General features: G+C 37.6%; 5 protein-coding genes across 14 annotated transcripts in view; 1 reads left to right on the top strand and 4 right to left on the bottom strand.

Annotated features, from left to right (window-relative positions):
• Positions 1–66: 66 nt before the first annotated feature.
• Positions 67–4,801, bottom strand: LOC125768297 (3-hydroxykynurenine transaminase). 4 transcript variants are annotated; one of them, XM_049435731.1, is made up of 5 exons: positions 4,251–4,801; positions 1,494–2,169; positions 1,312–1,407; positions 990–1,238; positions 67–919 (listed from the first exon to the last, which is right to left on the bottom strand). In XM_049435731.1, the coding sequence occupies exons 2-5, from the start codon at positions 2,159–2,161 to the stop codon at positions 742–744; spliced, it is 1,191 nt and encodes a 396-aa protein (XP_049291688.1). In that variant the 5' UTR covers positions 2,162–2,169; positions 4,251–4,801; the 3' UTR covers positions 67–741. The 4 variants fall into 4 exon arrangements, with proteins under 4 accessions (XP_049291688.1, XP_049291689.1, XP_049291686.1 ...); XM_049435732.1 differs by lacking the exon at positions 4,251–4,801 and adding an exon at positions 3,372–3,964; XM_049435729.1 differs by lacking the exon at positions 4,251–4,801 and adding an exon at positions 2,934–3,350.
• Positions 4,802–4,903: 102 nt separating this feature from the next.
• On the bottom strand, positions 4,904–6,158 carry LOC125768310 (putative eggshell protein). Its single transcript, XM_049435759.1, has one exon. The coding sequence runs from the start codon at positions 5,727–5,729 to the stop codon at positions 5,019–5,021; it is 711 nt and encodes a 236-aa protein (XP_049291716.1). The 5' UTR covers positions 5,730–6,158; the 3' UTR covers positions 4,904–5,018.
• A 3,923-nt stretch (positions 6,159–10,081) lies between these two features.
• LOC125768269 (exostosin-1) lies at positions 10,082–18,024 on the bottom strand. Of its 5 annotated transcripts, none has more exons than XM_049435674.1 (12): positions 17,551–18,024; positions 16,490–16,644; positions 15,025–16,155; positions 14,213–14,365; positions 13,810–13,884; positions 13,609–13,735; positions 13,399–13,518; positions 12,776–13,030; positions 12,415–12,702; positions 12,104–12,348; positions 11,441–11,512; positions 10,082–11,378 (listed from the first exon to the last, which is right to left on the bottom strand). In XM_049435674.1, exons 3-12 carry the CDS (start codon positions 15,891–15,893, stop codon positions 11,270–11,272), a joined length of 2,313 nt encoding a protein of 770 aa, XP_049291631.1. In that variant the 5' UTR covers positions 15,894–16,155; positions 16,490–16,644; positions 17,551–18,024; the 3' UTR covers positions 10,082–11,269. The 5 variants fall into 5 exon arrangements, with proteins under 5 accessions (XP_049291631.1, XP_049291634.1, XP_049291632.1 ...); XM_049435677.1 differs by having other exon boundaries at positions 17,851–18,024; XM_049435675.1 differs by having other exon boundaries at positions 17,870–18,024.
• Positions 18,025–18,276: 252 nt separating this feature from the next.
• The window catches only part of LOC125768301 (LIM/homeobox protein Lhx3-like), a 91,325-nt gene continuing 81,628 nt past the window's right edge, over positions 18,277–27,973 (top strand). Inside the window, exons 1-2 of one of the 3 annotated variants that reach the window (XM_049435745.1) lie at positions 18,277–18,429; positions 18,671–18,790. The gene's annotated coding sequence lies outside the window, so the exon portion shown is untranslated. Of the gene's footprint in view, positions 18,596–18,670; positions 18,791–27,973 lie in introns of all 3 variants that reach the window. The other 2 variants (XM_049435744.1, XM_049435743.1) reach the window with 2 other exon arrangements.
• On the bottom strand, positions 18,910–27,966 carry LOC125768278 (sulfate transporter). Its single transcript, XM_049435697.1, has 7 exons — positions 26,791–27,966; positions 23,109–23,668; positions 22,827–22,939; positions 21,153–21,499; positions 20,968–21,075; positions 20,490–20,893; positions 18,910–20,407 (listed from the first exon to the last, which is right to left on the bottom strand). Exons 2-7 carry the CDS (start codon positions 23,141–23,143, stop codon positions 19,387–19,389), a joined length of 2,028 nt encoding a protein of 675 aa, XP_049291654.1. The 5' UTR covers positions 23,144–23,668; positions 26,791–27,966; the 3' UTR covers positions 18,910–19,386.

Here is a 27,973-nt window from a genome sequence, read left to right as displayed (position 1 = left end):
TAGCAACATTTAGAGAGAGATTACGCTATCTTCAGTAGGGTATGTTATGCACATTGCGTCTTGTTTAGCTGGTTAACAGCAGACTTGAAATCTAAATAAATACTAAATATATAACAAAATACAATATTCATTCGGAGCCCGCCTGACCGACGGAACCATAGGCGGCTGGCTGCTCCGGCTACCGTTAGTTCCGCCACTAGTCACCGTTACCAATCATTAAATAAATACTACTCCTAAAATAAATGGTAAATTATTCAACCATGATGTTTATATTTTGTTTGTTTGAGTTTATGCAACAAGTTCGGATAAGAGAGTTGGATATTTGTATTTGTTTTTTTTATTTATTTTTTATTTTACTTCTTAAGAAAGGTCTGGCCGTATCAAGAATATTTGTATTTGTATAAGCCACGTAATTTGATGATACACAGATTCATAAAACAAGTTCAGTGCGAGAAACCATTACTGCTTTGAAAGAATACACACAATTTGTGTAAAGCAATAATTTATTCTCGAATAAGTAATTTTATTTATTAGCGAGATGAATATGCGAATAAATCATGTGTTAGAGATGATGGAATCTTTCACAGGTTAGTTGATTCATTTTTAAACAAAACTAAATTCGATTCAATTTAGAAATCCAAAATTGAGACTATGCATAGCGCTTATATGCTAAGGGCAATAGTACTCAATAGCAATAGTAATACATAGACGTATAGTATAATTTAATGCAATAATGTTAGTCTAATGAAATCCATTGCTTTCCTCAAATATATAGTCGGGATGTGTTGCCTTGAGGGATTCCTTTAGAACGTACAGGTAGAAGTATATTTTCTGTACTGTTGAGCATTCACCCATAATGCCCACACGCCATGCTTTTCCAAATGTGGGACCAAGTCCCCCTTGCACTTCCATGGAGAAACTGTAACAATCATACGGCAAACAAGTTAACGCTGTTTACGATGCAACTAAAGTCATTCTGCATTACTTACTTATTCATAGCGTATTGCGATACTTTCCACCAGTCAACGCCTTTCGGTATCATAATACCGGTCACTGTAGGCAAACGATGTTTGGGATCTTTGACAAAGATCTCGAGGCCCATCTTTCCGAGACCATCGTACAAAATTTGTGCACATTCCAGGCGACGTTTTATCTGTGTCTCCAATCCTTCTTCTACGATTTGGGCTAAAGCTTCGCGTAGAGCAAATATTAGATTAGAGGCCACAGTATGATGATAGCTGGAAAAGAAATTAAACAAGAACATATTGCAAATATTTACAACAGCATTATTTTTCAAATAGAAACGCTCACCGTTTGGGCTCATCATAACAACCCCAGTAATTGCCTAAGAGCAACAGATCCCAGTAGAACACTTTCGACTTTGTGCGACGATTTTTGATAACATCCCTGTGGAAATAGACAAAAAAGTTAGAGTCAATGTTAATTGTTAATTGTCATAATAACATATATCACACGTTTGTTGCAACACTTACAATGCTTTGGGGCTAATGGAAATGGGAGTGATTCCGGGAGGTGCTCCAAGAACCTTTTGAGCACCGGTGTACACAGCATCGACTTCCCATTTGTCCATGTAAAACGGTACACCGCACAGCGATGCAACGGCATCAACTATAAGCAAACAGTCGTGCTGGTGGCAAATCTGACCTACACCTTCCAGCGGTTGCAGTAGCCCGCTTGAAGAATCGCCGTGCGTCAAAAACAAACATTTGGGTTGGTGATGTTCAATGGCCGTAGTTAGTGTTTCCAAACTGAACGGACGATCTGCTGGACCTTCAATTGTTCTAACATCCGCACCATAGCGCGTAGACATTTCGACAGCCCGTTCTGCCCAGATTCCGTTCACAGCGATCAGTACTCGATCGCCTTCCTCGAGCAGATTGCTCAGCATGGCTTCCATTCCGGCATGAGCTGAACCACTAACGCACATCGTTGCTCGGCTTTCTGTCTGAAAAATGTATCGCAAACCATCCTTGACCTCGTCCATCGTGCGGAATAATTCGGCATGAAAGTTACTCAGCACAGTATTAGTCATAGCTGACAGTACTCGCTTGGAGCAGTTGGATGGTCCCGGGCCCATCATTATCTTTTCCGGAATGATTAAAGGATTTCGCAGCGATGCGGGAGGTGGTGTGAACTTCATTTTGTTAGCTGTAACGTTATGTAAGAGATAAAAGAAAACATAAAGACTTATGTTGCTCAGGAAGGAAGGCTGGTAAAGAGATTGATGAAGTAGCCGAAACTGTGGTTAATTAAATTTAATGACATCAAGAACTGAATAAAAAACTTCACAAACATTATCTCTGCGTCAGGAAACAACAAGCTCCAAATATGAACATTAATTCAACTAACAAGCACAAACCTCAAAGATAAGATTCGTATTCACTAACGCAAATCAAGCAAACCATTTCACTTATGCGCACGCAATTTCGTATATTTCGGCAATGCACAAGACAAAACAAGTAGTAAATCGTTTGCCAATTATTTTGAACCAGTTGATTAGCTATGACATCAGCATTAGACACTGCATTCGTATGACCAAGCACAACCAAAATCGTTAATTGGTAGACATTCAAACTACTAATTAATTTCCTTCGTTTTGTACAACATTTCGCGTTGATTTTCTGCCCTTATTGGACCAACTTTAGAGTTGATCAGAAAATTACCCTGAGTATTACAAACATTATTTTTGTACAAAATGGACTTCACTGAATTACAATAAGAAACCCCGGCGAACGGTTTTATAGCTTTGTGATTCCATTGCATACAATAGTCAGACTGTACATTCCCTTCGAGTGTCTAAGATAAGCATGATCACACTTAATTATTCGCTATACATGGTATGATTCATCTGATAGCAAATAGGAGATGGAAATCAGGGAAAAAATTATAATGCACGCAGTTCTATCAATTACATGGTGCCATGAGAGTGATGCACGGGGAGTCTATGGGCGAACAGGCAAAATACTATCGAGTAGGTACACTTCACATGGATTAAGCAAAAAAACCACTTCTCCGTTCATAATAGTCGGAGTTTTTAAGTGGAAGTTTACTTTCCAGATGTTTGAACACTTCACATTTTTGTCTGTTGAATGCTACACTTCACACATGTTTTCATGGCTTGTCCAATGAAATAAGGACACACAGAAAGGTATGTTACAATAAAGTTTGATTCAAAGTGTTTCCCAGCAATAATAACTTTCCTTCACTTGGATAGTACAATCAACCAGTATTGAGCAGGAATAAAACAATCTAATTATATCTTGTTAGCACTTGAGAACATTAGTATTGGTTTAGGGCGAACAGGTAAAGGATTACAAACACCACGTTGCTAGCTAACAATACAAACAAACCTTTGAGTTAGTTAGCTTCACTATGATCCTGTTTCTGTTCTTCACAACTATCGACAAACTTAGTACTTAGTGTCTGCTAATAAAACGTTTTGCACGAAGCTATACCAAAGCACTGACAAAATCGTGGCAAAGCTAAATCTCTCAAAAGACACTAATCTGCCTCGTTCCACGTTTGGAATTAAAATGATGGATCGATCGTTCCAATTCGTCTCGGCCGGTGAACATGAGACGATAGGGAAGTTGACGAATCCTTTTTTTTCACACTGGAAGCTCATCGTCTCTCACCTAGATAGAATCGAAAAGAGATAATCGGGAGTAGGTTGGAAATGGACACAGAATTGTCTAGTATTATCAGCATGAAAGCAAAAAAAAAACATTGTCTAAAAAAACCATATCTGATTTTCGGTTTCTTTTTGCACATTTTCTAAACCTGTACAAAAAAAGGAAGTTAAATGTGGTGGTGTATGATTGTAAAAAGGAGGAACCTTTCCATGTTGGATGCGAGTACATTTTTTACGCACTTAAGTTATGCATTTTACAGCAATGAGAGGCATCATGATTTGAGAGTATTAATTATGCATTTCAGTATTTCAATCCCGCAGCAAAAAATACAACAGCAACATTATGATAGAATCGAGTAATATTTCATAAAATAATTGTAGATCACCTGTTTGTGCACTTTCGCTGCTCTCAGATAGACGTTAGGTGTACTCTTCGTATTAACTGCACTCTGGGACACTTCACTGGTAACTGGTCGGCATGAGTTGCTACTGTTACGCCGACGGAATCTCGCAAATACTGTGGCGTGATTATCAGTTACAACGGTTTTAAATACCGAGTGGCAGAACAAAAACTCCCGCTATCCTGTTTATTGCTTACCTAGACTGATGGACCGTTGACGGAGAGATTACCGGGTGTCAGCTTTCATATTTTTTGGTGATATTTGTTGTACCCGTATGCTTCAGTTTGTGCACATTCAGCACACACCAGCCCATTTCATCGGTAGACACGGGAATGGCTGAGTTGATGACACTCGACACATATCGATGATATCGTGCTGGCGCAGTGGCATATAATTGATTATCAAAAAATGGCAAAAACGTGCTGTTTGTGCTGAGGTATCACTATCGTGTAAAGATCTCTTCATGCAATGATACTGGGTTCGCGTTTTCTCAAGTGGTAGTGACTTAGAAACACGGCTAAGCACTACCGTTGCACGATAATAAGCGTGCGTATGAAGCTGGCTGGCATGAACTGATTTGATTGTGTTGTTCAATATTTTGGTCGTTAAGTTCATGGGGGGTGTGTTTCAATTATCAGACGACTGTCTGACGAAAATATCAGAAGTGCAATAAAATATGGAAGAGAATCATGGCTAGAGGAATGGCGGGTCTATCAGGGGACCTGATGCGAGATAAAGGGTGCATATGAATTGTTCGATTTGGTATCAGTGCAGAGTCGCAAAGTAATGGCAATATTCAGTTCTGTCGTGATCTATTAAATAACAGATAAAAAGTACATGGCGCATAAGCTTATATTTTGAAACCTTATATTTATTCAGAATTTTTGTCTAAATCTTCAAAGAACTTGTACTAATTGCACTTCTTTGCATATGATGGTACTGGTTCAATGACTCAAACCATAGCACTAGTGACCTTTGTCGCCCTTCTTGAAACCATGTTCACTGCCGCCAGATTTGCCGCCCTTCTTGCCATAATCATCCTTGTGTGAAAAGTGCGACTCGTGTCCATGCTTGTGCTTCCATCCTTTGTGTTCATCATCGAAGTGACCCTTATCCGCATGACCCTTCTTGGCATATTTATCCTCTTTGTGGGCAGACTCGTGATGGCCACCCTTTTTGTGATCGCCACCATTCTTCTTGTGGAACTCATCGAACCCGCCAAACTTCTTGTGGTGTCCCTCCTTGTGCTGATCATCATAGAATTTGTGCTCCTTGTGATAGTCATCTTTATGGGATTTGTGATGATAGCCGGTCGTCTTGGAGCCCTTTTTATGGCCCTTCTTGTGACCCTTCTTGCCGTGTTTCGATCCCTTCTTCTCTTCGTGATGTTTCTTGTAATGATCTCCCTCGTCGTGGCTTTCCTTCTTATGTCCTCCTTCCTCGCCGTAGTGCGACTCGTGATCCTCCTTCCCCTTACTGCCCTTTTCGGATTTTTCTAATCCATGCTTCTTCTCGTAACCTTTATCGCCTTTATCGCCTTTCTTCGAATGATGGTCGCCACCGTGCTCGCTGCCTCCACTTTCCTCGAAATAACTTTCCTTTTTCTTTCCATCACCGCTAACCACTGTCACTAGCAATACCAGCGCAATGAGGCTAAATATAAAAACTTTCTTCATTTTCAACAACTGTCTCACTGGCACATGAACTAAACAATTGAACAGCGATTCGAAATGAAGACGATGTCCGTAAGGAAAAGCTACACACTCAATGGCTGTTTTTTCGGTTATGATCTTATCCACTAACGAACGCAAGAGCTATCAGAACCACTAACACCGGTTTACGATGCTTAGGGTCTTTACTTCAGTACTGTACATCCAGCACAGGTGCACTGGTGTGATCTGTTTGACACTTTGTTGGTTACTGAAGCACGCATATTTATACGCACGAAACATAACAGGTATGCTCCTACTCCAGGGGTTTGAGGTACACTTGATTATTCGCTTCATTTGCTACGAACTTCGACTTACTTCACGCACTACGCCGATGATCGTAATGTTTAAAGACAAACATGAACGAAACATTTGTTGTCTATGAGTCGTATGTAGATTATTGTAACAGTACAAAAAAGATTGGCTGGAAAAAATCAGAAAAAGTGTTAATACATGTAATGTGTCACAAAATATTGCATGTATCTTCGACGACGAAATGAAAGGACATATACGAATGATTTGATGCGATGAAGTAATATTTAAAACAATTAGTTGGCGTTGTGCATTTTTTATATGGTTCAATCAATCCATAATTTTATTATATATTAATTATAAATAATTGATTATTTCTTAAAAGACTAGTTTTACCCTTCAAAAGTAGTCAATAGTAAGTAAATTGGAAAAATCAAATATTGTAAATTGAAATAGTGCCATTAGTAGCCGAGAAAAGTATACATTTTCACACAACACAAATGTTTTACTATTAGGACATAATGCTTTAACATGCGGTAATGTGGCAACATGGTAATTTTTTTTAAATAATGGATACCTACATTTCTCAACCACATATCTCAATTTTCGACTTAAATGTTGTTTTGCTCCGATTATTTCAACATAATTTTCGGCAAACGTATTTTCATCATCATCTACCTAAACTTGCCATTTACGCTTGCCGCAGATCGGTTTCGCGTACCTCGGTGGTTGATTTGGTTTGATTAGATTTCACGCTTTACCGAACAGTGGCATGATTGTTGTTGTTATTGTGATTGCATGGCAACAACAAAAAAATAAGTAAAAACTGTCAACCCACTTATTGCAGCTTCAGTGCAGCGAGATTGCAAATGATCACGCGCCGAGCGCTGTGCACAATTGATTTAGTCGAGTTTTCGGTGCAGCTTCGTAATGTCTCAACTCGGGAGAAAGGCTTGGACAGGTTTCCTTTAGAAAAAGTTAATGTGTAAAATGTTCAAAACGATCGAAAAACCAAATACTATCATGTGGTGCAATCCTGTAACGTTTTAAAAGGTTTGAAATAAAAAGGTAAACTGTTATCGTGATCGTTGTGTTTAAGTTTGTTTGGGATAGTGTAAACTTCGGATAGTTTTATTGAAAGGTAGTGCATACGGAAACAAACCGAAATTAAAAATCAATATTTTTTTTTATTATTTTAATTTGCTTTTACGTACGTCAACAATGTACAAATAGTTGGAATTGTTATGTTACCATCAATTCCTCGCCTTGTATCGTATTCCCTATCACTTCTCACGCTTGATTAAATTGTAGCGTAATCGAAACAAACAATTGCCACTTCCTAGTGTATCCTTGTTTCAATTCTCTTTCATTGGGATGGATATTCTTTTCGCATCAGTTGTGTGATTTCCATCTAAATGGCGATTGTTTTTGATTTTCTGTTGCATAAAAGCGTTCTATGGGCTTAAGAGCAGAGAGTATTATGTGCCTTACAATGACATTTTGTATTCGGTTTTGCTACTTGCTGTTGTTTGTCTTTCATGATATGATTTTTTTTCGTTGGTGTCTTATACCAACTGATTAGAATGCTGACAAACTAATTCCGAACGGTCAGCCAGCTAAACTGACGCGTGCCACTGTCATAAATCCCATTACGTTGAGGTTTAGCATTGTTGAAAAAATGCAATCCGCTACATTGTCTGGTTTTTTTAATTTCGTTTTGTTATCGGTGGCTTCAACCAGAAGTTTCAAACAAAAAGGCACACGCGTCTTGAATGTCGTTTCAAAGAAAAAGAAATCCCACCCATTCACATCTTTCTTTAATGGCGCACGTTGGCTGATGACTAGCAAGATCATCAACGCGGTTTAGCTAGGAATACCGCTTTATACCACTATCACTTCTCCTTTCGAGTTTCGGTTTTGACGATGGTGACGCTGAAGACAAAAATGTTTGCACCTAACACCGCACACGCTTGTTGCGTCTGTCCAATGGAAGCTGCTGATAGCACATGTTAGTGGGTTTTTTATCGACATCCTGTTTACAATCGACCTATGTCGAAAATCTTTAACTGTACTCTGTCGTTGGTTAACATTGGGTAATAAAATCGAACTGTATTTTGGTTCATCGTTTTTCAGTATAAATTACTCCCATGTCATTCATTTCGCTTCATTTCTTATAGCTGCTTAACAGTTTTGAATAGAATATCGAGCAGAAAGCATGTTATATCGAACAACACCAAACGATTGCTGATAGACTAATAGATCTGTTTGCACATCGAAACTAAAAGCATCGAAAATGCTACTTTCTGTTGTTCTTATTTCATTAATCAAACACACAATCACACCTGTACTATGTCCGTATTATAAATCAGGATTTTTTGCTCTCTGTATACCAGTCTTGTTAATGAATGTTTGACTATGGAAATTGTTACTTGTTTTTACATAAAGTTACACAAATTTTGTCTTGCTTATGGGCTACATATATTCGACGATTAGAATTATGATGCTCTAAAAATAGAACTATTGTTAAATGCACGACCGCATTCAATTGTGAAATAAAAAAAAGTTTAGCTGTAAATGTACTGATAACAAACTGTCGAGAATGAATGGGGAAAACAATCATTTCATTTAGAAAAAAAATAAACACTCTGTATTACTTTATCAGTATTGGCAGTACTGACGGAAAATGATTCCACGCTCTTGAACTTTACGTTTCAACGATGCAATCCTTAACAAAATATTGTTTGAGAAAGTACTTTGCTTTAAAGCAAGCGAAACCTGTCAATCAGCTGACAAAACACTTATCTCACTCTGAAATATTTGCACGCATGTTGAAAATAATTGAGCTATGTTAAACTGTTGTTTCGTTTAATCGTTTAATTTAAATAGATATAAGTATGGGAAAGTATTCAGAAATCTAATAAGAAATATAGGAACAAATGGGGCTTGGCAAGCCAACATGTTTAACTGGAAAGGGTGAATAAATACTAGTAGCCACACGCTAGTTAGTTACACGGAGAAACGTTTCGAGAAACTTTTTGAGGAACAGTGTTCTGGAGCTAGTAACAACAAAAAATGTAACTGTAAGTGATTACAATGGATAAGGAGCAATTGATTTTAAGCTCGTGCTAAAACGCTTGTCCAGATTGAACATGACCAATGTGTTTCAGTGTTACATGGGCAGTATATTGATGAACCATGAGGTAGTTCCGTAAGTTTGTGAAAATTTCCCTTTGAATAGGTGAAGATTAAGCAGAAGGTGAAAGTATTGGATATTGCATGTAACGTAGATATCGGTCGTATTTGTTACAAATAATCTTTATCTTTTTTTAGAAATAACAAATTCTCTTGGGGTACTCTTCACACTTCAATAATTTTGAAGTCGAAGTATAAAACTTTTGAACTAAAATGTGTATGTAAATTCGCGAAATAGTTACTGTTTAGCCTCATTTACAAATTAAATCTAGCAAACACACAGTTAACGTAGAGACTGTGAAATAAACTGTATTTAAGCGAATCTTAGTATTGTCCAACAAAAGAACAGTCAATGCAATTGGATCTTTACACAAATGGAATAGTTTTGAAGTTATTATAGCATAAGAAGCGAAGCTTCATTCTAATGGTCGAATGATAAATATTAAACAATTTAAACTTGTAATTGATCTTCCATCACACTTCTCATTTCCTAATGTAATTGAATATTTGAATTATCTATTATTGCTGTCTATTCTCCAATGGCATCGGACATAATGTTACAAGATATGGCTACAAATTTCCATTTTCCATTGAACTTTGTAGATGTTTAGCGTTCTGTTCGTACATTTAATTGATTTGTTTCCCTTGGCTTATTTGTTTTTTGGACCGTTTTCAAGATATGGTATTACAAATTAATTATTCATTTAGTTCATAGGATGCACGCTGTTCTGTGATTTCTATTCGAATGTAACTTCCTAACAGTCGATTGCATGTGTCAAGTTAACCGTTTTGTTCTACCATTTATGAAGAGAAACGATCAGTTCAACAAAGATTGTTATTTTACAAAAATAGTCCTAACGTTTCATACTGCAACATTGCTTGCTGAACCTACAGATGTGATTCAGTGTTCATTTTATTCCGAGAAGTTTTTGAAGTGTTATTGCATCGAGAAAGTTGCAAACTTTCTCTGTTCGAAATGTTGTGTTTTTAATTAAAAATATAAGACACGTAACACTAAATTTATAGCCACTGTGCCATTTACCGTATTTTATACAAACGTTTGTTCGTATGCTATAAAACAATTGAACAAAAGTCTTATATTCAAGGAAGTTTTTACAAACGAAAATTGATGCATTAGGAATTGTCAGCTTCGCTAACTACTCTATTTCCGGCGGTCTAGATGGCAACGATGCTGTGTTGTACGACTAAAACAACACGATATTCTTAATATAGCTGCTGTAATAATGCATTTTTGCATTAGACTTTCATTGGCTTATTTTCAGAGCAATAAACCTAAATATCTATTCGTGAATGTCGCGAAATTCAGTTTTTCCGAAACTTTCTTCGCGCATTAGCAGCAAACGGTACAAACCTGCCTAAAGCTCTTTTTTCTAAAGATGCATTCGATTGCGATTAACACATTTAACAAATTGCTATACATTTTTTCTACTTAATCGCTAACATCCTAGATAACGGATATTACATTCATCCGTTGAGCATCTTCCATCGATTAACGAAAATTACTTTTCTATGCTACTATTTAAATGCCTTCCGGGTATTTTGCATGATTTTTTTTACATTTTGGTTTTATTGATATATCGCTTATGATGTTGCCCACTTTGATTCTAGATCTGTACAAAATATGTGCAGGACATGCAGACATTGCATTGTGCATAGCAGCCCCTAGTTCCGACTAGTTCAACAAACTTAAAATCGATTATTGCGTACTAACACCGTAACTCATTACTACTTTTCGCCCTTTGCTATATATGCTCTTTTGATTGATGAATGTTAATCACTTCGTTCTTTGCGTAGTGCAATTAACAATACTTTTTTAAAGATTAAATCCCTTTTGCCTGTCCCCCCGGTGGCTGTATATACCCACATGGAACTAAATTTAAAATGCAAAACTTTACTGGCTGCGATAAAATCAACCTATTTTAATATAACAAGAAGATCTTGTTCTACGTGGGTTTGATTAGCATGGGATTTAGTGAATCGTTTGGTTGTTCGATGTTCGTGAAGATGACATAAATCCTAACTTAATAAATGTACAAAAATCGCTAGCTACCGACTAATTCGATCTGTCTATATTTTTTCCTTAAATTTGATACCGAATCTCGGTATAGTACTGGGTCTAGTCGCAGGTTCGATCTAAGCAAAGGCATGTAACTGAGAGGAAAATACAATATATTATTATTATCGAGACTTCGACAAGCTAAAAGAGTACTTACCCAAAAACTGCAGCAAAAGTATTCAGACAACTTTGTCTTTGTATGAAATGATCAGGATCGTTCCATGGCGATCTGCAATTGAACAATGGTTTTTAGAATTTCTTCACTACATGACTATTTGACTATTATTGTATACTTCTTTTTATCGTGCAAACGTGTATTAGTTTTATCTTCAATCATACAGATTAGCCTCAACAAAAATTAGTGTAAAATAATAACAATTTAAATTTTCACGAAACTTTAACTTTTGCTCGTAACTTGAAGATCACTCAATACAGGTTCAAGAAAGACGAAATGGCCTTTAAGATATTTCAATTGTAATAAATGTTTTAAATATCCATGTTAAAAATAACCTCGGTATGTCAAGGAAAACTCTGAAACCTAATTCATGAACAATCGGCACAAAACTTTTTAACTATAAAATCGGTACATTTTAAATTGTACCTTGAATGTTGAACAATTAATGCATAAATAATTAATAAACGGTGGCGATTCCACCGCCAAAAAGAAGAAGAAGCATCAGCAATTTAATGTTGATCGTTCAACTTTACAAAATGCTTCATTATGTGGCACTACCAACCTATAACCCCTGTTTAGCGTAAACAATGAAAATGATTTGCACTACATACATTAATAATAATATGCTAATGGTTTAAAACTTACCTCCCGCTCTCTCGATCTTTGTAACCCTTTCGTTGTGTTACCTTAATCGGAGGTTTACGCGTAACATGCGAAACTAGAAGATTCATGAGAATGTCTTCACAGTTGGACGATTGTTGTACCGTTTTCAACAGCAGGTACGACAACCAATTCGTGTACAGATAGTTGTAGTATCGATGGTAAAATGCGGCACCAGTTAGTACGATAGAGTAATAGTTTGTCCATTTGGATGTATAACCCCAGGCGTTCTTTAGAAGATACAGAAAAGTACTGTTAGTGAACAAGAAAACATCTTTTTCTTTATATTGTCTTACCTTGGAATCATCCCAGAAATGTGCCCTGGCAGGATAGCCAACTATGCGATCGGGGAAATCGCGCCACACCTGATAGGCAAAGTCCAACTCGTCAGTGTTCAATATAGCGTCCTCGTCCAGTGACAAAACGGCATCAGTCTCGATCTGTTCGTGGGGATAGAATCTTTGGGATATGCTTGGCCGATCTTCGCTCGTGCTGCCCGATATGATGTGCAGTGGAATGTGACCTGTCGATGGCCAACGTTTCTTCGGCGGTACTGATCTATCGGTTGCCCACAGGATTAAAATCTACGAATGAAGAGTTATAGTTTCTATCATTACACCTTCTGAACTTTATTCGACAAACTTCTGTTCTGCCTACCTTATCTATGTATTGGCTTTTGGTAATACTTTTGACTAGCTTGTATAAAGCCGTGTTTGGTGTAAGCTGCGTACCGATCTGTACAAATATAACGGCGGTATAATTCAGTCCGGGCGTATGGCCTAGTTTATCCAGCAGGAACGGAAATCGGCGATAAGTATCGGAAAAGGTTGGAATCGTCAACAGAGCACCCGGGGACGTATTCCAAATCAGTCCGTTCCGATGGGGATAGTCTGGTAGTCTCTCACGGATAATCTACATGGATACAAACATTTAAGTACACAAGGCTTTAACTTGTTGTTTTGTTTGTAGTATAATATTATAGTATTACAATTTAGTTAATGCTAACATCAGTTTTTGAATAAAAATACAAATATGAAATCAATAATACTTAACATTTATATTTGAACCATAAAGCAAATCTAGTTGTCAATTGACATTAATTGATAATTAATTACTTTCCCAATCTTATTTTGTATTGATTTGTGACGTTATGATGATCGGGATGTTAAATTACTCAATTTAAATTATCTAAATATATCACAAAACAATATACAAGTTTTATAAATTGCTACACGAACTAAGAATTTTTCTATTCGAACATGAGTGAAGCACATATTTACCTCAAACGTTGTAAAAATAATTTTTTCAATAGAACTAAAATAACGCTCCCAAAGCACTTGTGTCTGCTGACGTAAAGCTAAAATACGGCTTGTGGAGACGGATCGTACTATATCCGGAACCTATGAAATAGGGTAAGTATTGAAAATAAAGCATGAATTCATAATCGATATCATATAAAACAAAAAAATAAAACATCACTAATCGCTTACTTGCAACAACAGTCTTTCATCTGCCCAAATAGCTGCCTGCTTCCAGTCAATTTTTGACTGAAAAGGTAATACCCATGAGTTTGACAACAACACTGGTATGCAGCCCGCTTGTAGCACTTCAAGAAACCTAAAATAAGATAAAACATATTAAAATCACACATATAAGCAGCTTGTGTACAACACAAATGGACTATTATTTACCTAAATGATCCTAATCGACGTCCTCTCGGCACAAGACAGAATGTTGAGTTTTGTAACAAAGTTTCGTAGTCATATCTGTAACAAGTCAGAATGTTCATCATTGAAAAAATGATTAATGCAGGAAATAAACGATTCCTATATAAATTAACAAATGATACATTATATATTCGTACACAATACAGGTAGGCGTACTGGTTTGGGTTGTTTATATTGCGTTGTTTCACAATCCAAAGCTTCGTTTGAAGCTTAAATTGAAAATATTTAAGAATTTATTAGGCTTTTTTTTGCATATTCAGACCAGGGATTGTTTCTTTAACGCTCGTTAAGTACAAAGAGGGAAACATTGTTGTAACAGAAACATTCACCGGCTAATACCTAATTTTACAGAGAATAAGGTACTCACCTATCATATTCCCGATTATCTTCATCACATCGAGCATCTTGTAGATCTCGCCAGCTTTTGCCATGTTTGCATGTTGTGACTAATACAAAATCACGGGCATTGTGTAAATGGAATAATGAATTTCGGGTCTCAGAGCCAATGCCATGGACATACCTTAAATTAAAAAAAGTAACAAGAAATGGTCATTTATTAAATAGTATTACAAAGCACGCGTTCTTTTATGAGTGAAGAAAAATATTGCAAATACAAGTATACGTTCACAATTCACAATTTCAACTGGAATAATCTAGTCCAGATGTTTAGTCAAATCTTGCAGGAAAAATCATACAAAATCAAATTTAATTTTACAACATGGCCGGATAGTCAGTGTTTGTTTAGGGGAATTGTACTTCGAAATATTATTAATCCTCAAAATGAACCTTGTCGAATTAAGCACATGTAGTGCTGTAGTGCTACCACCGTGAGCATTATCGCATAAAAAGTCTTTATGGTATATTGTGGTTTTATGTGAGTTGCATAGTGATCATGACATCCAAAGCTGTGGTTTTAATATACGTATGCTCTTCTACGGATAACGCGAGCGTTCAACTCATTGTTATTCAAGTCAAGTGAAAATTGGCAATTCTTTTCGTTGGTAACAAATATGGTAATAATTTCAAGGTTTTATTTCATAAATAGCAAGTACACATACAGTCCGGCCGTCCTAATGGAAACAAAAAAACTGTTTTTTGTAAACATTTCACGTTAATTCTCAATCTTCAATTAATGGACAAACAGGTAGCATCTTCAAAATCGTTAAGTGCAATACTTACCTTTTTCCTTTAAAGGCTAGTAGATACTTTTTGTTGGCTGGAAAGTTGTTACTGACCACGAATCCAGTATTACCACCACGCAGTGGAAACTGTTTGTGAAACAACGGAATGCTAACGTCGAAACCAGGTCGAAGCGACTGGACGCTCATGCTCGCTTTGGCAAGGATCGCCTGACCTGGATCGAATCCGAGCCCATTCTCGTTGTAATCAGGCCAAGTGCCAGAGTAAAGATTAAATATGATATGATTTCGCCCATTGTTCCAGTGAGGTAACCGTTGCAGGCGAGACGGCACATTGCGCACAAAATCCTCACTCAACGAATCGCGATCGAGCGTATCGATGCCGAGCACGAACAGGCACGCTTGTTCGGGATCGGTCGTATAGTAGCGGCTTTCTTGGATAGCCGAAATGATTTTTTGATAGTTCTGACTGATCGGCGGCGGTGCCCCAAGCGAATTCAATGGCTCCGGTGGGTACACATAAACGTAAAAGTTCTTATCGCTACATTTGCTAAAATCGAAGCAGGTTTCCATGCGGCATGATTTGAACGTCGCACTTCCTTCATCAGTCACTCTACGAATTGCACCTCCTTGGAAAGACGGTTGCGGGGCTAGGTCGCGGGATCGCGATTCGTATGCCGGTGCTGCAAACCAATCGTCATCCGGTAGCGATTGGCTATGTTCGGTTGACTCCGTACTATCGGTGTACTGGTAGTGCAACTGATGATAGCATGGTAGATTGTCCGGATTTTTACGAACCCGCATTCGAAACAGTGTTTGCAATCCTTTCAAACGATAGCCTCCCAGGTAGCAGTACGCTAGGAAAGCGCAACAGATTATCACTAGAATGTAGCGTTTCTTTGCCTGCATTTTGCGCGTTCGCAGCCACTGATGACGCTCGATGTCAACAGTCGAAGGCTATTTCGGCTGGCCGAATGCCCAATGCGGCTAACGATTGTTGTCTTCGCTACTTCGACTGTCGTCAACGGATATTCTATCATTCGTACTGTAGTGTCTCGTACGCTGGTCGTATCCGATTGACATCATGTTTGGGATGGAGCAGGTAGTACTGATGAGGGTGGTAGACTGTTGCCGTGATTCTACTCAATTCGTTGATGCATATACGATCATCCTACAAGCAGGACAAGAAGACCACATTATTTCATCAATAATTAACGACAATGTGATAATAATAGAATCGCAGAACAAGATTGTCATGGTTCGTGTCATTCGATTTAAGAAAATAGTACAACAAATAAAAACAAAACTTTACAACACAATTTTAGATTTAAATACTACAGAAGCAAATCTAAAAGCCGTAATCATTAAACATAAATACATACTAAAGAGGCGAACACATTTTGAGATGTATTTTTTATGCATTACTAAATAATTATTACTAAACATTTACATAAAATGTTGTTTATGATATGTAAAAAAACAGTTTTTTCGTGTACTACATTTACCTTTCTAGTGTTGCATATTTTTCTTGTTCAATACGAATATCATTACTAAAGATCTTGATTATCCCATGATATTAACACTGTATTTGCAATCGAGGAGTATACACTTTTTTCTTGTTCTTTAAGGGAACATTTGTTGGGACGAACACGAAATTCTCCTAAATAAATATACATGCAACAAAACATACGTTAACACTCGGGAAATATTTTCATCTTACATTAAGTTGCTGTACATCTTTTTGGTAAGCTTTTTCTCTAAGTTTCACTTTTTTTGTTGCGGTTGCACTTCACCAAAAACCAACACGCACGTATCAGACTAAATTTGTTTAACCATGATTTGTTTGTTTCAATTAACACCTTCGATTGTAAAACTTTTTTCACTTGTGAATGTTAGTATACGAGTGTACTTCCATTAAGATAAATAAACATCACAGAGGAGTGCTCAAATCCTTATCAGTAAACCATCGAATGTATCATGAAATTTAAACTATTCTAAATTTAGTTTAGAAATTTAGCACTGAATATATCTTACACTTGGTTATATTTAGTTCACTTATTTGGATAAGGCATATGACCTTCATTAATAGCGTGAACAGTAAATTTGATCTTACTGGCAACTGATTAACAACTCTGGCAAAGTGCTAATAAACAGCTAATAAACATTTGGGAAACACAAAATGGGGCACTGACGAAATACTCTAAAAAATTTCTGTTTTACACATTATCGTTTGCCACCTAGCTTTGCCATCAAGCCCGTTTTATGAAGAAAATATGAAATGGATTTTGCAGATTGCATAAAACAGCGTTTACGCTAGGCTATGCTAATACGCAAACGAATCCAGCGTATTCATAATCCATTTATTAAGCTAACCGCCAACCGAAAACACACTGCCTCCGGGAAAGTTGCTGGAAGATCGATTTTTTCCACACCTACTTCCGCTTCAAGAACTGAATGCACTTTTGCGAATGTTTGGATGATTTCCACTAGTAGCAGTCTTCTTTTTTTTCTTTCATCGAGTTCCCTCTCTAGTTTGGAAGGCGTAGGTATCGATTTTCTCACTTACTATTGTCGACAGTGCGCGTTTCGTGAAGCGCCCCTGGAAGGTTTCACACTAAACAAACACACTTTGTTTACGTTCCCGGACAGCACGATTTGAGGAATTCCATTTTCTGCTTGGCCGGCACCGTATTCATCGGATCGCAATGGACCAGATGCGTGGCACAGCATGTGAGCACTTATTGTTCGGAACAAACGCACAAGTTGTTTGGTTTTCGCTTAGAACATCACGAATGTTTGCAGGGCATGAGTAGAGAACGATGTGAAGCTAGCGTTAAATAGGATAGAACTGCCGAAAACACTTTACTATTCACTAGCCGGAGTACCTAGTACGAAAGGTATCAGTGATATTCATAGTTAGAACGTGATTCGAGACGACATCGCGATAATTTCCAGGCAATGATGACGAACCCGTTGAAAAAAGCAAATCGCCTCGCGTAGAACGTTTTGACAGCAGATCTGGCAGACACAAAAAAGTTGACGTTGCTTTGATGCCGTTGCTGAGGCTGCGGTCTAGCATATAATTTGTAGCGTGTATAGCACATAGAGAATAAAATTAAGCTATTTCGAGTATGAATATGAGCGCGTTGAATGAAATGAGTATATATATTTATAGTATTTATAGTATTTATTTTGTACAACATGGTTTACGATTCACAAAAGCTTTAATAAATACCAACAACACTAGATAAAATATCACATCGGGTTTGATACTGTCAAATGTCATTCAGCATGGGGACGTTTCACCATTATGATATAACCTAGCATATGTTGATGTTTGACGATATTTGTTTATAATTCGAAGCAGTAGGTCGAAACGAAAATGTCAAACGGCAAAATCACTGTAGTATATAGACTAACTTTGAATAGAATAGGATAGAGGAAGGTAATGAAAACTGAAATCTGTTTTTGATTTGATATAATTAAGTAATACTGTTTGAAAAGTGTTGCTTATGTATGGAGGCATTGAGATTGTTAAGTGAGGTTAGTTTGAAGCGTTGGTTGTCCTTGCTATACCTAGTAGCAAACGGTTCGGTGGGGGTTTAGTGCTGGTAAAAGTAGTTGAGCAGTGTATTGAGTTAGCAAATGAGTTGATGCTTAATGAACATTCTCGTATATTTTTTCAGTGGGCATGTAAGTTTTGTTGCTGAATTCAAAACCAGCATCCCTTACACAGCAACATAAGTCTTAAGGATACGGAAGGGATGGCAAGTTTTATGATACACTGATGCACGGAGATCGGGACGGTAAGTCTTTAGGCAAAACATAAAATTTGCACATTATATTATCTGGGCAAAACAATCACAGAATGATAAGTTTTTCCTATGTTTCGGAGTTTCATAGTGCGTGGAGAAGCAATAAATATAAAAAGGACGCCTGTTTATTGTGAAAAAGTTTTCTAATGTCGGTGATTCAGACTAACCTACATTTTGTACAATCAATGTATTTTAATAAATCATATCAGTCCGCCAGAATGCGACAAATATGCCGTGCGGAGCTGTCGAGACTCAAGAGAACCCGTGTAGATTGTACTTACTTGCAAGAATGGAAAATAATATGTTAAGAAGGATGCATCTTAAAAGCAATCTTGTTAACATAAAAAATAAAGTACTTGTAACTGTATCATGCGCCTAGGAGCTATCGGTCGGTATTCTTTGTGGTGACCGAGAGTCTATACCGTCGGTGTGAGCAAACTTATTGCACCATTCTTTTGATGCTTTATTCACTAATTCTATCAGGTTAGTCCTTTGTCGTATCGAGAACTGTTGCTTTTAGATTTGTTCGTAGAAGGCACGTACAAATTTCGATTTGCTTTATATCAACGAATTTACAAGAGTCTACGCTACACGGCAGACTCGTTTCCCTGGGCGTAGATAACTGCGTCGTGGATTGTGGGGAAAATGTTAAAACCACCTTCTCCTATCGATTCCGCATGCAACAAAGCATCATACACACAGTCAGCTGGGGTAGCCAACAACAGTATGATGCTGAGTTTCTCTAAATTGGTCTTAACTTCTGTAAACATTTTACATGCGGCGGTATCTATGTGTGGCACACTGCTTAAGTCGATAATAATCGCTTTGGTGGATTGTAGTCCCGTTGTTTCGCCGTTGTAGCGAGGAATTAGCGATACGTTGGCGCGTTGAAGTACTTTGGTTTCTTTATACAGCGCTTTCTTAAAGTTGCTCTTGTTGGCAAAATTGATTGAACCGGTATACTTGAATATTTTGATGTGCGGAAGCTCCTCGGCACGTTGGTGACTTCCGATGTCGACATAGATCGCAGTATCCGGCACAGTACCAAGTAGGCTATAGTAAGTTTTCCAGCCCTTCACGTAAAGTGAAATCAGCGATATCACCACACCGATCAGTAAACCGATATCGATATCAATAATAACGACCGAAAGAAAGGTCACACACCATACGAACAATTCTAGACTGCCTTCACGGTGGAACTTTTTGATGTGGTACACCTGTATCAGCATGCCTTTCAGTGCAACGACAATAATGCCTGCCAGGACGCATCTAGGCAAACTTTCGAAGTATGGTCCGATCCACAATAGAACGACAAGCATGATCATCGAGGAAAAGACCGCGGCTATTTGCGTTTTGCCTCCCGTTTGATGCTGGATCAAAGAACGCGACAGAGAACAAGCAGTAGGAATGCAGGAAAACATAGAGCCCACAATGTTGGTGAACCCAAGTGCCACTAGCTCTTGATTGGGGCGCACTTCGTAGTTGTCCTTCTGCGCAAAGATCATCCCCATCGACATGACGATCGAATAACCGACAATGGTTACTGCTATACTGTCAACGGCAACTGCCTTTACAAGCGCGAGCGGTGGTAATTCTGGTGCGGGAAGCCTATAAATAATAAAAGAACAATCAGCAAACATGTAATAATATTGTTGGTGGTTGATGCTGTATGCATTGCATTTTAAATTACCCGGTCGGTATCAATCCAACTAAACCAACGTCGAAGTTCGGGCCAAGTCCAATGAAATATGAGGCCACGGTACCTCCGACTACGGCCATCAATTCGGCAGGCACTGGAAAGCGACACTTGGTAGAAAGCCAGGGCTTAAAATATTCGTTCATAAAAATCATGAACAGAATAACAACCAAGGAGGTATACACGGCCGTAAGATTCGCGTTCGGTGCTTGATCGATGATGTCGCGTACCGAAAGAATCACTTTGAAGGTACCTTTATAGCGTGGTATAGATACACCCAACAGATCCTTCAGCTGACTAACCATCACATGAACAGCTGCGGCCGTAGTGAAACCACTGACGAGTGGTTCACTTAAGAGCGACGATAGGATTCCCAATCGAGCTGCACTCATGATAAACTGGATAAGAAAATGCAATGTAAGATTTGGTATGCTCACTTTTTTAAAGTATGTGCTCATGTTACTATACTTACATAAAATACTCCGGCTACAAAGGATGCTGCTGTAGCTACTTGTATCGGTGTATATATGGCACCTTCCGTTGGAGTTAACGCCGGTACTATGCTGTCAGTTCCGTTGGACTAGAATCAAAGATGAAAGCGATCATTGTTTAACAGAGAATATGAAAGGCTTGATAATTGAAAGTAATACGCCTTACCGCCAGCGTTGGTATAACTGTTGAGTAGGTTGCTACTATTTTGGCAGTCATTAGACTTGTTACTGCGAACGTTCCCATCGATATATGGCGCGATGTGCCGAACACAGCATAAACAAGACAGTGAAAGAAGGCCATATAGAGTCCAACATTGGCGGCAGTGCCTGCCAATATTCCATACGCCATTCCTTGAGGTATTTGAAGCACAGCTACCGTCAATCCCGCAGTCATATCGCTAAGTAGATCGTTTTTTATCGAATACTTTGGAAGCCATTGTAGAATCGGAAAAAATCCTTTGATTGTTGCAAGGCACTTGACGTTTCGCACGGTGGCTCCAAACGAATCGAGAGCTGGGGAAAGAGATTAAGCAGATTACTTTAAGTATGTACTGTGTTGATTAGTGTTTATGTTCGAGATCTGCGTTGAGATTGTATATATTTCATGGGCATTAACTTGAGCTTTATGAAACTCAACAAATTTGACAAGGCCTTGATATGAAACACAGCTTGCCTTTATTTGTTTTGGGGATTAGGTAGTGTAATCTTTTTCGTTTTATTATGTATTTTCTTAAACGCTTAACACGCACATCGGATATTAATACCTTTCTATCCAAAAATTATGGTTTTTATGTCATTAAACATTGATAAAATGCTTAAAATTTATGTTTACGTTTTCTGGAAGGAATAATAAAATTTTGTTATTTTTTGTAAAAGTCAATTTGAACCAGTCATCTGCATTGTGCAATGTGTATTTTAACATCACATACTCGAGGTACATGTGAAAAAGTAAGGATTTTATTGATTTTGATTTCAATAGCATCGTACTTCTGCAGAAATAAATGTTTACGTAAATTATAAAAAAAGTTTAGCAACTAACAAATAATGGCAATCGCTAATAAAATTTAAATTTAATGCATGCAACATGCAATTTAAGGTATAAATTAAATACACCTTTTCCCTATTTATTATCTAATACCCGCGACAAACGGCAGTTCAAGATAAATATCCGACGAAAGCGTGTTGATTTGATTAACCATAATTAGTATTGGCTTACGTATTGATGTACATATAGCGGGAAAATTGATGTAACCAAGGCATGGTTTTAATATAAGAGTTTTTTGTTACGATACACGATACGCGAAAATATAAGACACATATTTTAAAGACAAAAATCGGCATGTCTACAAAAAGATTCCGTTTTGAGCATTGTACACCGAAATTATGTTAAGGATGTTCTCTGAACAGAAATCTTGCTCAATGTGTGTTGCCTCTTATCATAACCTTTTGTCGAAAAATAATATCCTATCCCGTAACCAAATTGGTTGTCCACCCAGTGCTAATTAATATTCTCTATGCTAATGGCTGCCTTGAAAAAAAAAATGGCTTTGCTTCATTTGTATGGGTGCCAATATCATATATTTACTGCCATTGTAAATTGGTCAATAGTGAAGAAAATATGATTGAAAACTGTTTAGTTTACTTTCTTGTTTTTGATTACACAGCAATGTAATTGAAAAAATGTATTTTTTGAATTTTTATTATTTCTTTGGCAGCGCATTCGTTTACGATCAAATACCATTACGCATTCGTTTACGAAACGAATAAAACACAAAGGAGAATCTTCTTAGCTCTTATCTTAAAACACACGGTAGGAATTAATAACGCGTAGCACACTTACCAGTCGGCTTTAGTCTTTCGTACTGTGAAAGCTGATTAAAGTCTTCTCGCTGAAGACATTGTCGAGTGACGAGATACGACAGCTCACTGTACTGCGGTTTTTCTTTGGATGTTCTTTACAGCATCGAAGCATTGATCGGTTGGCGGATACATGGAGAAGAACATAGCAAAAATAAACAATTAAATCATTGTTTTCACACTAGACGCATACGTGTTACAGGATGCTTCAGATGCGATGAAATTTACGCCAGTTGAGAAAGAGGCACAACATATTTATACAAACCTGCCATCTTCCAGAGGCGTCTTTTGATTGAGCATACTGTTGCCAACTGGTTGTGATGCACTGTTAAAGTGTGAGGTGTGCGATTTTTTTGTTCACAGCACAAGTCAAACGCTACACGTTTATCCACCGTCGATGACGCGACCTCGATTGGCAACGATTTTCTTTTCACTAGCGTGTCACGCGTGGCACTCGGAATCAACAATGAGAAATGGTTCACTTTTTCACACTTGCATAACGTTCTCTGGTAAGAAACGCTTATGAACTGCGTGGTTTGTTAAATCGATCCGATCATTAACAACAAGATTAGAAGTTGATAATAAAGGTTCGATCACACTTGGTGTCTGTCTCGCCGTAGTACTATTTCCTTCCGCAGATAGTTGAATTGTGTCACAGATTTCGTCCGGGTAATGATTGAACTTTATCGATTAAAATCCTATGGTGTTTAATGAGGGCCGCTCTGTGTGGCACGTTCTGCGTCGACGAAGTAATGATGATCCGGTAAATTCCCGGATGCCGACGACGATCAGCTGGCTGCTGCCACAATAACAGTCGGAAACGTTCTGAAAAACGAAACGAAATCGCATTGTATACAATGATCGGATGAGAGGAGACTTTTGTGAGAAGCAGAGAGGCAAACTCTCTCAAAATATGAGATAACACGATTAGAGATAGTGCAACAACAGTAGACAACAGCGTTGGCGAACGTAGTTCAACTGATGCTTCGAGTGGATGCTGGTTACTAAAGCTGTGAGCAATTATTTTGCTAGGAGTTTTTGTTCAACGCAATGAAACGTTTGACTGCTCTGAGCTAGCAGGCAGGGAAAAAGCAAAGAATTGCTCGTGATTCGTTTGCTCATGACCAACCTCAGATAGGCGTCTTTCAGCAGCCGGTTTGAGTCAGAAATCACACGACACGAACGGCATGATCATCGAACTTTGATTAGGCGCTCCGTTACACTTCAAGGCTCAGTAGAAGCGACAAACGCACAAAACCAAAGGGTGACATAGCTTTGATATGTTACAGCTTGTAAAAATCCATCCAATAACAACTTCCGTTTTTAATAGACTTGTTGCAGTCAATGTTCGGACGGTACGGTTAGATGCACCTTGTTGGATTGTCGAAGCAGTTGTAGAAAAACCTTCGAATCGATATAAGTGACATAAACGTGAGTTTTAAACATTATAACGGATTCCCCTGATTGCCAATGTCGCACGCAACGCATAGGATAGCTGTTGGATTGGATGAAGTTTTGGTCTTGACGCGACTAATGGGAAACACCTGAATGGGTAATTGAACTGACAACAGTAGGGGTTGTTCTTAACCAAGGCACCATACAAGTTTGATGATGATAGCAATCTTAGTAATTGAATGCACGGTAGTAATATAATCAATTCTATCTTACGTCAATGGGATAATTATTTTCAACAATATTATAATATACAATTAACTAAAGCTTAACTTAAGAAGAATTAAACTTTTGTGCGCCAATATTCTATGCGGCGAATGATTTGCTTAAGACATGTATTACAGCTGCTGATGTTACGATCTTTAGATAAATAATTGTGATGGTTTTCATTAAACATACGTACAACAGAAAATTAATGCGAAAATGTTCATTCGTTATCACATAGCGTACATAACATCTTGATAGATTAATCTAAGTCAGGAATGATAACAGAGGATATAAAGTGTGATTGGCAGGAATCGAAAAAGAATTGACACAAAATAGTGTTTCGTTAGGAGATACAGTAAGACTCTATTTTAATGATAATGAAAGGAATGACATTTTCCTTCCTACTTTTATTTTTTTGAATGTTAATAATTCACTAATCTTAGCTATACCTGGCTTGTTCTCTATGAATAGAAGAAATACGCTAAGCTTTAACATATAGTTATGCTAATATTATTTGTACATACCTATCTACTTTGAAACTTGAAAAATAATATTCAAGCAATGTAACAGTATTTCCAAACGCATATAAATTGTTTGACCTTTATCAAATTGGCGATCAGGAAAGATCACTTAAAGGAAGGCCAAATTTTGTTCGATGGTGGACTGTCTTTCTTCTATAGCTCCGACGAAAACTGTCCACGGACCATTGATCATTGATTTTAATCAATATGCGTCAATTGAATAAATTTGTGAGAGATATGAGGCCATGCAGATAATTTGTTGAGCCAAAAGCGTGTTGAGGTTTCAATTAAAAATACTTTTGAGAGTCTTTATTATTAAGCTTTAACCGTGTTCAATACAGTTAAAATACAGTTGAAACATAAAAAACAGGGCATTGTGTGCTAGAAAACCCTGAAAAAGTTTCTCCAATTTTGAAGTAAAAATTTTACTTCCTTGAATAATGTTATGGATGCTCGAAAAACAAAAGATATATACCTAGTTATGTAGGAATGAACGCAAAAGTTCTTATCTTTTCTCTCTCTTTTTGGGTTTTAACGACCTCTAAGGTCACGCCGCTCATTTCTTGCTTGCTAGACTTTTTTTACCGCGTAGCCGGATAGTCTGTCTTTGCTACGGGTTAACGGTTTAGACGGGATTTGTCACCCGGTCCAGTCGTGTGAAACCATTGCCGTTTATCACATACAGCACGGGGTAAACTCAAATTAGATAATACTGTTAAAAATTACAAAATTAAAAAGAGAAGTTTTTTTTAAATTGAAAATTGAATATTAAATTGAATAATACCTCTGAGGAATATATGAATAAACAATTCATTAAAAAAATGATTAATTGTACACTTAAAAATTAAAAAAATTAAGCTAGGTTTTTTTTTCAACTTTTGATTGTGTTTTTAAGCTAGCTTCATTAATCAAGTTCAAGGGCCATGGAGATCTTGGTGTATTTGTCGTTTTTTGCTCGGTTAGAACGGCCTGGCCGTATCAAGACTTGTTTTACCACGTAGCAGGATAGTCAGTCCTTGCTACGGGGGAACGGTCCGAATGAGATTTGAAACCCGGTCCTGTCGTGTAGACCGGCGCCGTTTATCACATACACCACCGAGCAACCTCAAATTAGAAAATACTGTACCAAAGAAATTCATAGAGATTTTTTTTTAAATTGAATATATAATACACCTAAGGAATATATGAATAAACAATTCATTAAACAAATAATGAATTTTGCACTTAAAAATTTAAAAAAAAAGCTAGGTTTTTTGTCAACTTTTGATTGTTTTTTGAAGCTTGCTTCATTAATCAATTTCAAGGGCCATCGAGATCTAGGCATATTTGTTTTATTACATTATAAATTTAGAAATCAGAATTTAGACAGTATCAGAACCATTATCACTGTAATTTGGTATTGTACTGCATTGTTTATGTATCTATAAACACTTCTTATAAGTATTACGCTATCGTATGCAGTAAATATCTTTTTGTAGCATACTCCACTGTTTGTCAAACCCTGTTTAAGATTAGTGTCGCTCGAATTGAAGGAAAAAGGTAACGATGTGGAATAATTTATATTTCATTATCTTATCTCAAACTGTATTAATAAACATGATACGTATTATAGTATTGCGATGGACAAGATATTGCAGCAAACATTATCATCATCAACGTACAACTCAAATGAAGACAGGTGTCAAACACAGCTGACAAATATGACAGTTTTCTGATATGTTTTAAGGCAACAAGTGATAGATAAGGGATATAAACAGCAATACTCACAATTTGCGACAATGTGTGTAGTGTAGCACATTATATAATCGTTGGAATTTGTATTAGGCTATTAACGCATGGTTTGCACTAAGCTTCATCTAAGTTTTGGTTCCGATGTGAGTGATGCAGCAATTGTTGAAGGTATGGCACAGGCACAAGCCATAAACTGAAGGAATGAAATTCCATTAATGTGTGCACAGAACGATAGCGTTTCGTGTATTGCTGTTGCTATTTGGCATCATGGTTCTTTGATCCGCGCACACAAATTGATCACAACACATCACAACTCACCACACTGGACGATGCAATTGTAATTGACGAACCAACGAAAAGTCGGTGCGGGTATTTTAACGCAAATGACGGACGAACTCGGCGCGACGGGTCTACTTTCGTCTCAGCTGTTTGGCCATTACAGTGCGTTTGTTTACCGAGACTCAAATCACTTGAAGCAATGCATTAAACGGAGACCGATAATGGGGCAAGAGAGCGTACATGTGCTTCTCACGTTGTTCCCAGAGAAATGGTCGTTCGAAAACATGCGCTTGCGTAGAAGCCATAGGAAGGAATCAAGAAGCCAGAGAAGGAACCATATTAATTGCACCCCAAAGGAGCGAACACATGTGCTAAGCCCTAAAGCATTGTGATAGGAACCAAACTCGGCAAAGAACTTTCCAATTTCCGATATTCGAATAGCTCCTATTTCTTTCTTTTCCGAGTGGATCGTTTCCTCGTGGTATGCGTTTTTTCCTGTAAATGGTTTGTCAAGTATTATGTTAACTGGCATCTTACAATTATCTGAACCAATTCGATATACCCATTTTGTGTTAGCACAAATGCATAACAAATTCATTGTTCGTTCTTTTCATATTAGGGCACCAAATCTTCCCTTATCAAAATTAATGGCGTAATGTTGCTAGTATCGATAACACGACGATAGGTTTCATATATGAAAGCACGTCGGAACGGCTGACCCATCATCACGCGAATTAACGATCAAAAGATGGAAAAATCAAATGGGGAGAACAAGTTCGGTAAAGGGAAGACTTATTGCAGCATATACAGTTTTCAGTTTTTGATGCGTGTCAAACGAATTTACGCTAAATGATTTTGAAGATTCAGCACATGTTGGTCTGATTTGTTCGACAGACTTTCGATGGCAAAGTCGACTTTACTCTCACACATAGATGGCGCT

The sequence above is a fragment of the Anopheles funestus genome, chromosome 3RL, assembly GCF_943734845.2.
Source record: "Anopheles funestus chromosome 3RL, idAnoFuneDA-416_04, whole genome shotgun sequence".
Lineage (NCBI taxonomy): Eukaryota > Metazoa > Arthropoda > Insecta > Diptera > Culicidae > Anopheles > Anopheles funestus.
This window is presented reverse-complemented; position numbering and strand designations above follow the sequence as displayed.

Coding starts and splice junctions, on each gene's coding strand:
- LOC125768310 (XM_049435759.1), bottom strand. CDS start 5,729: ATGAAGAAAGTTTTTATATTTAGCCTCATTGCGCTGGTATTGCTAGTG.
- LOC125768269 (XM_049435674.1), bottom strand. CDS start 15,893: ATGCAGGCAAAGAAACGCTACATTCTAGTGATAATCTGTTGCGCTTTC. Junction 13,736..13,809: donor CGTCGATTAGGATCATTTAG/GTAAATAATAGT, acceptor ATCTTATTTTAG/GTTTCTTGAAGTGCTACAAG. Junction 11,513..12,103: donor AAAGATCGAGAGAGCGGGAG/GTAAGTTTTAAA, acceptor GTTCAATTGCAG/ATCGCCATGGAACGATCCTG.
- LOC125768278 (XM_049435697.1), bottom strand. CDS start 23,143: ATGCTCAATCAAAAGACGCCTCTGGAAGATGGCAG. Junction 20,894..20,967: donor TTGTAGCCGGAGTATTTTAT/GTAAGTATAGTA, acceptor TTTCTTATCCAG/TTTATCATGAGTGCAGCTCG. Junction 20,408..20,489: donor GTTGGATTGATACCGACCGG/GTAATTTAAAAT, acceptor TATTATTTATAG/GCTTCCCGCACCAGAATTAC.
- LOC125768297 (XM_049435729.1), bottom strand. Junction 1,408..1,493: donor TCCATTAGCCCCAAAGCATT/GTAAGTGTTGCA, acceptor CTATTTCCACAG/GGATGTTATCAAAAATCGTC. Junction 1,239..1,311: donor TGTTATGATGAGCCCAAACG/GTGAGCGTTTCT, acceptor TTTCTTTTCCAG/CTATCATCATACTGTGGCCT.